Source organism: Limulus polyphemus, unplaced genomic scaffold (assembly GCF_000517525.1).
Source record: "Limulus polyphemus unplaced genomic scaffold, Limulus_polyphemus-2.1.2 Scaffold557, whole genome shotgun sequence".
Lineage (NCBI taxonomy): Eukaryota > Metazoa > Arthropoda > Merostomata > Xiphosura > Limulidae > Limulus > Limulus polyphemus.
The window spans coordinates 45923-59194 of NW_013666167.1; the positions used below are offsets into that span (position 1 = coordinate 45923).

Consider the following 13272-nt stretch of genomic DNA (forward strand, 5'->3'; position numbering starts at 1 on the left):
GCTCAGAAGTAATATTGGAAAAAATAGGTTAATTCCTATACAAGGATATCCAGGGATTTGGGCAATTGGTGTAATGGAGTTTTGAGGAGGGTATGGGGAAGTTCAATCCTATTATTATATTTAGTTTTCTGAAAAATGAACCTATTACTGGCATACTTCTACGACGATACGGAAATTATTGTTTTAAAACCCACAAAGCCATTGAAAAATTGGATTATAAAACAAAAAGGATAAATCTCGATATCCAGTTTTCAACAGAATGCAAAACTCAGTCGTTAACCCCGAAGTTTTTTTAGTTCAAACTCACTAAATAGCATACCGTAGTTGTTAATTAAAAGTGCCTACTTGATGAAGAACTTAGATGGAAACACCAACACAAATATCATCACTTTCTTTATTGGGAAATCATTTACCACAATTTTCAGTTTCAGAAAGACAGCTGCATCAAAACTAAATAATATAACGTATTCAGGTATAACAAAGAAGAGTAAAAGTCCACCATATCTTACTTTAAAGTTTGAATTCCACATGAGGTGTCTGCGAGTAAGAGAATATCCACCATTGATAGTGACAGTAGGAGGAAGCGCCGGAAGCCCATATATTGTCACTTGATTCAAATACACTTGATCAAAGTCTGTCAAGAACGCTTGTTTCACTTGATGAGCCTTTATAACTAATTTGTTCTGTGCAGGTTTTTAAATGGAAATAAAATGATGTCAACATTTTTTTTTCTGTACAACTTTTAGGCGAAACAAGCCTAAATATATTTTACATGTATATCATGAGCAACTATATATTTGTTTACATTTTATATAAAAATCAAAAGATGGAATAAAATATACTTTCGAATAGGACGCTACGAACTTTTCATGTTGTTTGTTTTTCTGTAAAAAAAAATCGATTCAGAAGTAACTTAAACAATATTTATATAAACTGCTATTAATATTAAACCTGAATAATCCAATCATTACAACCCGCCTATCTCCGATTGCTGTATTAACAAAATAGATTGTTATGGGATAGAGAGCACTGAATTATTATAGTTAATAAACTACCGTAAAATAAGTGAAAAAAATGACAGGATTTGCTGCGATACGCCACCTCAACTTACTAACTGTGTACGTTTGAAACTTCATTTGTGATTAAATTTTATACTTTCAAAAAAAAAGATGAATATAAATGATAAAAGTTGGAATAACAAAATATTTAGATCATGATACTCTAATTTTTATTTGTTATTTCATGGTACTTGTTTCTAAATTATAACTTACTGTTTACAAGCATAAATGCCTCCAGTGGCACAGCGGAATGTCTGCGGACTTACAACGCTAGAATCCGGGTTTCGATACCCGTGGTGGGCAGAGCACAGATAGCCCATTGTGTAGCTTTGTGCTTGATTACAAACAAACAAGCATAAATGTATGTAATGTTTTAGCTCGTTTTATAAATATATGTACACAGAGAGAGATATATATGAACAGGAACAATATATTCCAACGTAATGTGATGTGAAAATAGGAGTTTTGAGAGTTTTTCACGAGTACATTTAACATGGCAACATATGAACCTATGTTATCAGTTGTTCATGTCCTTTAGTTAACTAAATATCTGTACATAATTTGCTTACCAAATAAGATTAAGCAAACCACTAGAACTCACAAACACCACTAGATTCTTTTTACTTACCTGAGCTACAGTAAAAATAATGTATAAGAAATCTCCTGATTTGTACGAGTCTGGAAAGTAAAGGAAAACGAAGAGACTTGTTTAGAAACAAATAACAGTAAGAACGTATTTGTACAAAGCTAATTAATATGTAAACTTTTTGAATTAAATTTAATTTCAAAGAAATCAGTGACATGAGTACTAGAACACTATGAGTTAGATTTTTATTCAAGTCCTATAGTTCAGATTTTTATATGATATTTAATTATTTAAAGTGATACAATATATATATACTGAATTCAATTATCAAATGTTTATCAATAAGTTAACGATTGTTGAATGCAAGCACATTAGTAATACAGATATAATAATTATCCATTGTACAAGATTTGGTAAACTGCAAGGTGCTGTTTTCGTAATAATATAATTTCTTACCAAAGGGTGTCGCGGTTATCGAATAGGCAACATTAGTTTGCAAACTTGGGTTTTTGTGGTATCACTGTCTTCTTGTATCATTATAATATTTATTCTGAATTTATTCTTTATTCTGCACATGTGTACGTTTCGCATAACACGTGGTAGAGAAAGCTTTTAAGATCATGCCGTTCTATCTGCCTTTGTTATTCTCTAGAATGATTGCTTGAAACACTGCACGTTGTGTAAGAATGACGACAACAGTGTCCTTTAATGGTAGTTCAAGTGATATCTCAAGGTCACGGTCTCTTATATGTTTGAATGAGAATGATCAGTAACTTGATAAGTGCTAGTCACGCTTCTTGTGACCGTCCCTTCTCAGTTCAATAGCAAGTACACGCACTTTTTATGTGAATCAATAAAGATTGTTCATTTGTTATGTTACCTTCTGTCGAGTTTCTTTCTTTCTGTGACTCACTATTCAGAAATTTTGTATTACAAAGTGTGTCTATACCATTTCTCTTAAGTAAATTCAGTTTTACCACAGAGTGAATAGGAAACAGAAAATGTTGATGCCACGAGCACGATTCGAAACTTGGTTATAGTAATGCCTTTTTTTAACTCTTGTGCTTTATGTTTAAAAGGTTATTTACTAATAGAAATGGGATTTTCACAGCTAGAAGAGTTGTTGTTTAAGAAAGTGAATACTGCTGCTACAACTACATGGAGTTAAAGGAACCCATGGCAGGCATGGCCACCGATTTGGGAGAGTGCAACAAACATCTTGCACCAAAACATGTGGCGATCAGCCCAGCTCGCTCAAGGCAGAGTGGGTCTTGGTATGTGCCTAAGAGTACTTTAAGCATGAGGCATGGTTTATTCATGTCATGCCACGCAGGCTGGCTGTGTAACATGCCCGTCACTTTCAAGAAACGAATGGAGTTTATGCCGAAAAGGATGCAATGAGAGAAGTAGGCTTTATGGATTTTTTGCTGACAATGTTTTGTCACCTATCAATACGAGCTGAAAAACAAAATTTATCTTTAACATAAATAAATGGGTGAACTCAAACTTTTGTGCTATCACTGTATAAAAAGACCCATACATTGCTTCTACGATACAGAATATTGAAAAGCAATCAACGAAAATATTGTAATATAGTTAATATGCAGTTTTCCTACGCTTATTCATCAGTGGTAGCATTTCATCTTTTTGTTGTAGAAGGAAATATTATGCACCCTCAAAACGCTACAAAATGCATTTCTTTTTTTTTAGCATTTTTACAACTTCAGACAGCTAATACTGAAGACCAGCTGGGGCAATTATCACCCAAACGTCGCCACTGTTGTTCGTGATAATAAATACAAGAAAACTATGAATTATGAGATGAGCAAACTCAAAGGAACTAACTTATGAAAGGAATTCTTCTAAGATTAAGCTTTATTTTCATGATTTTCTAAATCACTGAAACAACACGATTAAGTTTTATTTGTTTGTTCTTTATGTTTTCTGAGTGTAAAGCAATACAATGAGCTATTTGCAGTCTGTCCACAGCGTTGCAGGTCCATAAACTTACCACTGACCCATCGGGGGGACGCATGATTAAATAGATTAAAGTAGCCTTTGTTTTAGCCACCATCTCAACTAACATTCACTAATTTTAATCTGAACAAGGTGTTATTATGCTATAGTTTACTGATTTGCTACTGACCCACTAAGCTGTGACCAAAAGAAGCAGTGAGAGCTCTAAGTGGAATATTAATACAAAGCACACCACATACCTGTGAAATGTAATACCCTGGGTTTTAAATTCAAATATGCACCAGCAGCAAGTTTTTCCCATTTATTTCAAACAGAAAGAGTTTTTGTTGATTTATCTGTAAGCGTCTTGACTGCTGCAAAATATAGCGGTCCGGAGAAATGACGTCACAGTCAGTTTTTCATCACGATTGCATAAGTGCTCCTACGGCGGGGATGGCGAGCATGTTCGGCACCGGTCGTTGATCTCGCTACTTAGAGATCAGAAGACGAGTGCTCTACCCACCAGACAACGCTTGACCACCAAGTGCAAATAGTAACTGCCTCAAAACAATTGATGCTATGGTTTAAAAATACAAAAATAAACGTTTGTTATCTTGTCAGCATATGTATCAAAACGGTTTGGTTGGGTTCGTTTTGAATTTCGCGCAAAGCTACACGAAGGCGCTAGACGTCCCTAATTTAACAGTGATAGACTAGAGGAAGAACAGTTAGTCAACACCACCCACCGCCAACTCTTGGGCTACTCTTTTATCAACGAATAGTGGGATTGACTGTTACCAGGTCAGAAAAAGAAAATATCTTCACTAGAGCATCAATTTACCTGTCAATGTGTTTGGTTACTTGAATTACATTACATGAAGAGCTTGGTAATCTAAAGATATGTAGTTACAGCCAAAAATAAAATATATAAATTCCAGTTAGATGTTAAAGTTTCTACAAACATCATAATTTTTAAAAAGAGCATCTATAATAGATGATGTATTTTTCAAAAAAATATAAGGAAAAAATAAACAAAGTCAAAAATTAAGATTTTGTGATAATAGTGCTAAAATTATATTAGTTTGATACCTCAGTCCCCGAAAGCTCTCCGGTGGCTCAGCTATAAGCTTAAAATGTTAAAATTCTGGTTTCGATTTCCGCTGTGGACATAGCCCAGATAGCCAATTGTGTACTTTTGTGCTTAACGACAAAACATCAAATTTCAGTAGGTACTTAACAGCGAGTTCTGTTGCTAGTAGTAAAATTGACACTATAAATTATTATGTACGTGAACTTGCCACTTGTGGTCGGCAACGAAAGCCTTTAAACTTTAATTGTATGGAAAATTAATAAAATAAGTGTCTTCAGTTCTGTTCCTGTAAGTCAGGAAAAAAGTTATGAAAATCTGGGTTTTCTTTACGGTTTCTTCAATTTCGCACTTTGCTTACAGCTCAGAAAAACCATATTACAATAACATATACCAAAGTATACCCGTGAACTTATAAAATATCCTGAAGTATATACGTCAGAGGAGAGGAGTCAACGATACTGTTATCTTGTGGTGTATTTTAATGTTAGCGTTGTATTTATATTGAATATGCCGGAAAATGCCCAGTTTCTCTGTCATTCAAGCCTTAGTAAATTAGTTTAGTCAACTGTTTCTTTTTACCTAATATTCTTGATTTTGAATGACCTATTTTTGCCGCCAGTTTCAATTTCTCTAACATTATGCCCAATACTTCATTTATTCAAGTCTGAATGAACTAGTTGACCGCCAGTTTCAATTTATCTAACATTATGCCTAATACTTCATTTATTCAAGTCTGAATGAACTAGTTAGCCGCCAGTTTCAATTTATCTAACATTATGCCTAATACTTCATTTATTCAAGTCTGAATGAACTAGTTGACCGCCAGTTTCAATTTCTCTAACATTATGCCCAATACTTCATTTATTCAAGTCTGAATGAACTAGTTAGCCGCCAGTTTCAATTTATCTAACATTATGCCTAATACTTCATTTATTCAAGTCCCAATGAACTAGTTAGCTGTCAGTTTCAATTTATCTAACATTATGCCTAATACTTCATTTATTCAAGTCTGAATGAACTAGTTAGCCGCCAGTTTCAATTTATCTAACATTATGCCTAATACTTTATTTATTCAAGTCTGAATGAACTAGTTAATTACTAGTTCGAGTTTATTTAACTAATCTTTTTTGTCGTTCAAGATTTGATTAACTTGAGTTTATTTTTAGTTTCTAGTTGTTACAGTAACAATCACACAATATATCTATAGTGCACTTCTATACTTCGTGATTCAAGTAACTAAACGTAGTTAACGAAGTTCATAATCGTATATTTTTACGTACCTAAAGTTTCTCCATCATCCAGGAACAGATCTCCTCGAGCTGTTCTCCTTCTATCTAATGCCACCAGTAATCTCATGGGATTTCGACGACTTGAAGCAATTAATGAGAAACAAACAAAATCAACGAAAACCAATATAGAGAACAAAACATAGTTACTTCATTATAAAATATGATAAGGATTAAGTCACGCACTATATTATCAATAGTATCGTTATGCCCTGATTTGTTGTATGCGTTCTTGTTCATCAATAATTACCATTAACCCTCGTTACGCATATGATATAATAGACGCTTACTGTTTCGAAAAACAAATAATAATAATGATAAGAAGAAACATTATTCGATTTTGATTTTTCTTTTGTGGGCTTTCTTAAATGCCCAAGAATGGTTGTGAACATTCGTTGTTTTTCAACTTATTAGTGAGCACAATGTTCGATTAGCATGCTGCATTAGCATTTTGATAGAGGTGTGGCCTTTATCGAAAACATTCCATTACGTAATATGTTTTATTCGCCATAACATGACGAAGTCAAAACCAGCTAAAACAGGACAGCCATGACACTTGACAACTGCTGTGACATAGTTATACCCAAAGCATTCTTTATGTTCTGTTAAATACAGACTCGCTCATGTGAGCCAAACAATAAGTAGTAAGTTTAAATGCTTCAAATGGTGGGTTCCCAGTGATCATCGTCCGAATTTCAATGCCAAAGGCACCACGAGAGCTCCCATTTTTCACTCGCAGTTTTAAGAAACGGCTTATAAACTGCAGTCCAGAACCATGAAACTCCTTTCACACAATGGATATGTTTTCGTGTAGTCCAGCACAATGAAAATCCCTGCACATGATTGTGTAGTCCAGAACCATGAAACTCCTTTCACACAGTGGATATGTTTTCGTGTAGTCCAGCACAATGAAAATCCCTGCACATGATTGAATAGTCCAGTACCATGAAACTCCTTTCACACAGTGGATATGTTTTCGTGTAGTCCAGCACAATGAAAATCCCTGCACATCATGGATATATATGCTTTCGTGTAGTCCAGTACCGTGAAACTCCTTTCACACAGTGGATATGTTTTCGTGTAGTCCAGTACCATGAAACTCCCTGCACATCATGGATATATATGCTTTCGTGTAGTCCAGCACCATGAAACTCCCTGCACATCATGGATATATATGCTTACGTGTAGTCCAGCACCATGAAACTCCCTGCACACATGGATATATTTTCGTGTAGTCCAGCACAACCAAACTCCTGCACACATGGATATACTTTCATGTAGTCCAGTACCATGAACCTCCCTAGGTATAGTGGACATGGTTTTTTGTAGTCCAGCATCATGAATTTCCCTGCACATCATGGTTGTGCTTTCCTGTAGCCCAATACCACGAAAGTTTATGCACATCATGGTTGTGCTTTCCTGTAGTCCAATACCACGAAAGTTTATGAATATCATGGTTGTGCTTTCCTGTAGTCCAATACCACGAAAGTTTATGCACACCATGGATATACTTAATTTCGTGTTGTCCAATATCATGAAACATCCTCCCCTCACAAAGTAGATATAGTTTCCTGTAATCCAGTACAATGAAACTCTCTGCACACAGTGGATATGGTTCCTGTAGTTCAATTCCATGAAGCTCCCCGTACACAATAGATATGCTTTCCTGCATTCATGACTATTATTAAAGTTTAGGGTGATGTATTTAATTCCGGACTGATGTTTTTGTCACACAATATTTTTCAAAGTTCAAATAGATTAAGAAGTCAGTTGAGCTGTTAATATAAATTATTATGCCCAAATGTTTTATTTATTTTTTTTCAGTTTATTACCCATAGTGGATTTAACTATGAGTAGGCTAACTGAAATGTTTCAAGTAAACGTAACATCAATGCTGCATCCGATAAATATCCTTATCTAGAAGTTCCTCTGATTCCTTGACGCATTTGACTTCATCTGGCTAATTGTTTGATTGCTGTTAAGCACAAAGCTATACAATGAGCTATTTGTGCTCTGTCCACCGCTGGTGCCGAAACCCGATTTTAGCGGTATAAGCCCTGAGAGTTACAGCTGAACCACTGGGGGTTATGAGGTGCCATCACACCACTTACTAGTATCTTGTCACAAGTCATGTTTATGTCGTAGATTGACTGTGAAGTTATTTTTAAACAAATGTTAAATATTTAGCAATAATATAGGATATTAATGATATAATGGATGTCAGAAATCTAAGTTTATTGATTTATATAATATTAAACTAGATGACAGACAGACGTCAGAAATCTAACAGTGCATTTTATATTTCCATAATGATGTCAATTAAATATCAAATATTATTATTATTTATCAATTTTCAGAAACATCTTACAATAAAACATTAGTAGTTTTAGTGCTAGTCTGTAAAATCTAACAAATTTAAACTGTTTTCTTTTGTTTAGTTGGATATTGTAGATTTAACAACATTAAACGTTTAGTTTGCGCCAAGTTATCGAGTAAATAACAATCTATTCTGTCAGCTTTTTACACTGATGTTCAGTAAGTAACAATATATACATACAACGATTCTTTGGTAAATAACAATATAAACTGTAAACTTTGACATTGATTGCTGACATTTATACGATACTCGCTTTTTGTCATGTTTATCCTAAACACGTATGTGTTTTTTAAAGCATACCTGAAAGCAGTATTATTAGCAGGTACCTGATTCACCACGACTTGTCCTCCTCGAAGATGCAAGTTTACTGGTCTAGTGATATTGTACAGAGAAGTTCTAAGGGATTTCCATTGACCATTTTCTCCAATGTCCAGCCGTTCTCCCTTAAAGGAATGTAAAGCAACAACAAAATATGAAGACGCCTTAATGTGGTGCTTTAACCCACTATTTAGCCTCCCCCATATAGAATATTTTTGTTTCTAGCCTTGACATTCAACCTTTTGTTAGAGAAAAAATGCAAACTAAATTAGATGTACTCATAGAAAAAGGATAAACGTGTATAAAATTAAGTATGTGTCACAGTTATAGATTTTTCTTACATACTCATAATTAATTACCGTATTTTCATGAGATTTCTCTTACCATACTAATTTCCAAATTATTTTGAACCAGTCACAAAACATATTAATATATAATATTAGGCAACTTCAATGTGATTTTAAAGTTCATTTTCTGAAATATTTCTTCTTCATTAGACCTTAATCCCAGCTAGTTTTAGGGTCAGTCATTTTAGATTAGCCAAAAATAATGACATTTATATTGCTGGTCATGACATTAACCCTAAAGAGAAAGCATGCTCGGTGATGGGGATTTGAACCCGTGACCCTCACATTGTGAGTTGAGCGCCTTAACCACCAGGTCATGCCAGGTCATTTTCCGAAATATTTCTGTTTCCTTAAAATTTCTTCTCACTTTCTCGTGTAGGTTCAGAAGTAAATTTATTACATGGGGTTCAAAATTTGGGGGCTTGATCCCTGCTATATGTACAGCTTAGATAGCCCAATGTGTAGCTTTGAACTTAAAAGAAAAAAAAAGTCAAATATTATTGTGAGTTATATGAATTATTATTAATATTTTTCTGAGTTAAAGAAGTTTCTAAAAAATTCAAAACTACTTAAATTGTATGTTATTTTAGGAAATCACAAAAACTTTACTTTTCAATTTCAGTTTTAAGAGTATTTCAGTAGTTTTTTGTTGGTGATACTTTTAGACTAAATACTTTTTAAACTATAAGTAACATAATTATGTTATTTTATAACAAGCTTCCAATGTTGTATAAGTCTATTAAAATATATGTGAATTATTTAAGCTATATTAATTTTTACAATAAACGTCAAATCTACGTTTTACCACGCTCATTTTGAAATAAGATTAGAATTTGTTAAAATAAATATTATTTTTACTTACTGTGAAATAATCATACCATAACCCTTGTGGGAAAAAGGCTTTCACTTCATTTACTCCCTTGGAAAAAAAAAAAAGGACGTATCCAATATCATACTTTTCCTGAGAGTTATCAGCATAGTTGGGTAACACCTTAACATATACTACAGTATTTAGTTCCGCACGCATAATGTTGAAGAAAGAAAGAAATTGGAAGTATTTTGAATTTACGCCAAATTTTTATTTTTTATTTCACGTGATATAAATGAATAGAGATACAGACAGACAACCGCCAGTACGTATAGGTATTCAAGCAACCATTAAGAAATAAATTGAAATACTGACACTTTGTTATATTATGGATATTTTACGTTCAAATAAAAATTTATATGAAGTTAATTATATGTCTGTAAAAGGATGAACAACGTAAATCATTATGTTTTTGTGTTACTGATCAAAACTGTTGATGATTTCATTTGCATTATAGTATTAGAAAATACATTACTAGATAACAGTAGATGTAACAAGTAAAAATCATTTTCATGTTATTTTAACCGTTTTTGTGTCTTTTTATAATTGTCTTATGCACAGCTACGTTCTGTAAAGAATATTTTAGAATTAAATATTAGAAGTACACTGTTTGTCCAATGGAGTATTTAGGAAAGAGAACAGTATGTTAAAATCACAAATTAACAAGACTTTAAACAATTTAAAGAATCGTTTTGCAGTATTTAAAACAAAAAAATCCATTTATATCTCAGTTTTGTGTATATTTATTGGGTAGTTCAATATTTTCGTCACTAAACAAAACGGTTATATCATAATTAAATGCGATGTTACGTTAAAATACTCCAACAAAAGAAAATAAAAACTTCCACCGCAGTTATATTCAAGCTTTTGATCACAAATAACTTTCATGTTATCAGTTGGGTCTCAAATTCAACGTTGTGTCTAGATCACCGGAAGTTTGCAAGGAAAATACAAAAACACAAATCACTTGAAGAAAATAGTATTTTCTTAACACATTAATGCCGTTCTCTAAATGACTTAGTCATAGCACAAAAATAAAACGGTTATATATATTCTATAATGTAAACACGTATTTCACATTAATTTTATCAGGAAAAACATGTGTGAGAATATTTTGAGTGTTTCTACCTTTTCCATAATAGGAGTGAATAATAGGGACGACCCCCATAAAAACTGTGTATTTATCCGTGAAGTGATGCTATGATCAGGGAATCTATAAAAAAAAAAAAAACTTATATGTATCAACTAAATTTCGAATAATAAAATTTATTGTTAACAAAACTATACCTATCACGAATTAATATAAGGAAATATTCAATGCATACAACTATATTTTCTGAGTATAACGTTAGGTTTTCATAATTACGATAATAACTTCTACGCCTGATAGAATTCGCGCATGAACATGATCGCCGGAAATGTTACCTACTATGTATTTATAAAATGGCTTGCTTCCATGTTTCCACGGTAGCCAGTAGCCAGTTACACACACACACAGATAATTACTTCTAAATGGCAACAAGGAATTAATTTTGGTTGCATAATCCTTTCCTTCTAAATATTGTGTATAATATAATATTTATTTATAATTAATGTGCCGAGTTTTAAATATAAGCTGCTTTAATTTCGTTTATTTAATACCTTTTAATTATATAATAACAAAACATTAAATAGATAAATTTCACATACTCTTGTACCAGAGAGCGGACGACTGTTGTCCCTCTAGTGTGAGCGTGATGAAATAGTGTATACAGGAACGGCAAGAGTTCATACCGAAGTTCGGTGACACGCCGTAGTACATCAACAAAACTTTTACTCAGCTCCCAGTAAAATATGTACATCTATTCAAAATGCACATGCCACATGATTATAAAAAAGCCAGCTAAAACTACGAAAGACACCTATTTGTAAACAAAATGTTTTCTAAAGGTCATAAAAACAAGTAAAAAAGGTCTTAGGAGTCTTTGATATTGACGTAATAATATTAACAGTTCTTACTCAGCACTCCCTTCTGCACGTTTTAATAAAAACTAAAGATACTACTCGAATCTCTGAATTTGTAAAACAAAAGTGAATTTTACTTGATTTTAATATAATCATACAACATGACATTATTTATCATCTGTTTGAATGTATTATAATAATTTTATACCAATTTCTTTTAATTTTAATCGTTATGTCGGTGGAATTTTATAGGATTCCACAAATATTCGTATCATTAGTTTTAAGGTATAATAAGAGACTAAGGAAAGTTTACCAAATCGTCATGTGTAAAACAAATTTCGAATAGGGGAAAGAAAGCCCCAAGTTCAAACCATCGCAACCACAAGTCCTCTTCTTGAATGGGATTTCTACTGCACAATTTTATCCCCACCTGTAGAGATAAATATATAGCTCTATAAAAGAAGTCAACTTATGAAATCAGTGTTTGTTCTCATTCGAATAAATAAATCATTACTAGGTACATCAAAATGGAAGGTATTATTGGAGGATTGATTACCATAGATCATAAGTTTTTCTGGAATCAACAAGAAAGTAACTGTATAACCAATTTTTCCTTTAAGGCTTTTGTACCACAAATAGAGTTAGAATTTAAATAATAATAATGTCATCGGTGAATCTTATTGGTTGATTAGTATCAAAAGTTTCAAGTGCAAACACAATTGCGTTTCTCTAAGCTATGTAGGTACTGCATGTTGTCTTGGGCAATGAAGACAAACTTAATCTTATAGTATCGTGAAGAAAATCTTTTTAAAGTGGATGGTCTCTAGGACAAAGTCAAATGAGTATTACAAGGCATAATTAAACAAGCTAGTTGTGAAAAAAAAAAGATTCTAGTGGGTTTAACATTGTACCTTTTAAGTTATGGTAATTCATGTCGAAAAAATGCTGTTGTGATATATACTTTTTTAATAACCTATTTCTTACGTAAGGTATTCCAGAAAGTCCATATTCAAAAACAATTGGTAGTGCTACTTTCAAATCGCTCCAGCGAGAAAAATTGAATTGTATCCAATGGCCTGCATAGCTTCCTGTACCAACGGATGTCGCCTCAGTCACTACAAATGATCGTTTGTTTTCGAACAACACCTTTTGTGCGCTGAAAACCACAAAAAACAATTACCGATTTTTTAATTAATCGTAGACATTATAATTGCTTAACAACAAAAATCAGTTCTTGAAAAAAAATGTTGTTCATTACGTTTCACACTCAATAAAACAGGAACAAGCTACTCTACGCTACGAACATGTCTCAGTGACTAATAATGGCTGGAGACGGCTTAAATGGGTAATGAAGAAAAACTTTAATATAAGTTGAACATGACAGCAAATGTACAACGTTTCGACAAGGTTTTGTCATCATCAGGTACGATGACAAAACCTTG

At 33.0% G+C, this 13272-nt stretch overlaps 1 protein-coding gene across 1 annotated transcript in view; it reads right to left on the reverse strand.

Annotated features, from left to right (window-relative positions):
* LOC111085693 (maltase-glucoamylase, intestinal-like) overlaps window positions 1-13272 on the reverse strand; it is a 39126-nt gene that overhangs the window by 4717 nt on the left and 21137 nt on the right. The window contains exons 12-20 of the mRNA XM_022385505.1: window positions 12815-12986; window positions 12144-12260; window positions 11576-11727; window positions 11015-11099; window positions 9881-9937; window positions 8654-8796; window positions 5971-6059; window positions 1687-1736; window positions 510-683 (exon numbers count right to left, since the gene is read on the reverse strand). Of these exons, the coding sequence (XP_022241213.1) occupies window positions 510-683; window positions 1687-1736; window positions 5971-6059; window positions 8654-8796; window positions 9881-9937; window positions 11015-11099; window positions 11576-11727; window positions 12144-12260; window positions 12815-12986 (1039 nt within the window). The remainder of the gene's footprint in view (window positions 1-509; window positions 684-1686; window positions 1737-5970; window positions 6060-8653; window positions 8797-9880; window positions 9938-11014; window positions 11100-11575; window positions 11728-12143; window positions 12261-12814; window positions 12987-13272) is intronic.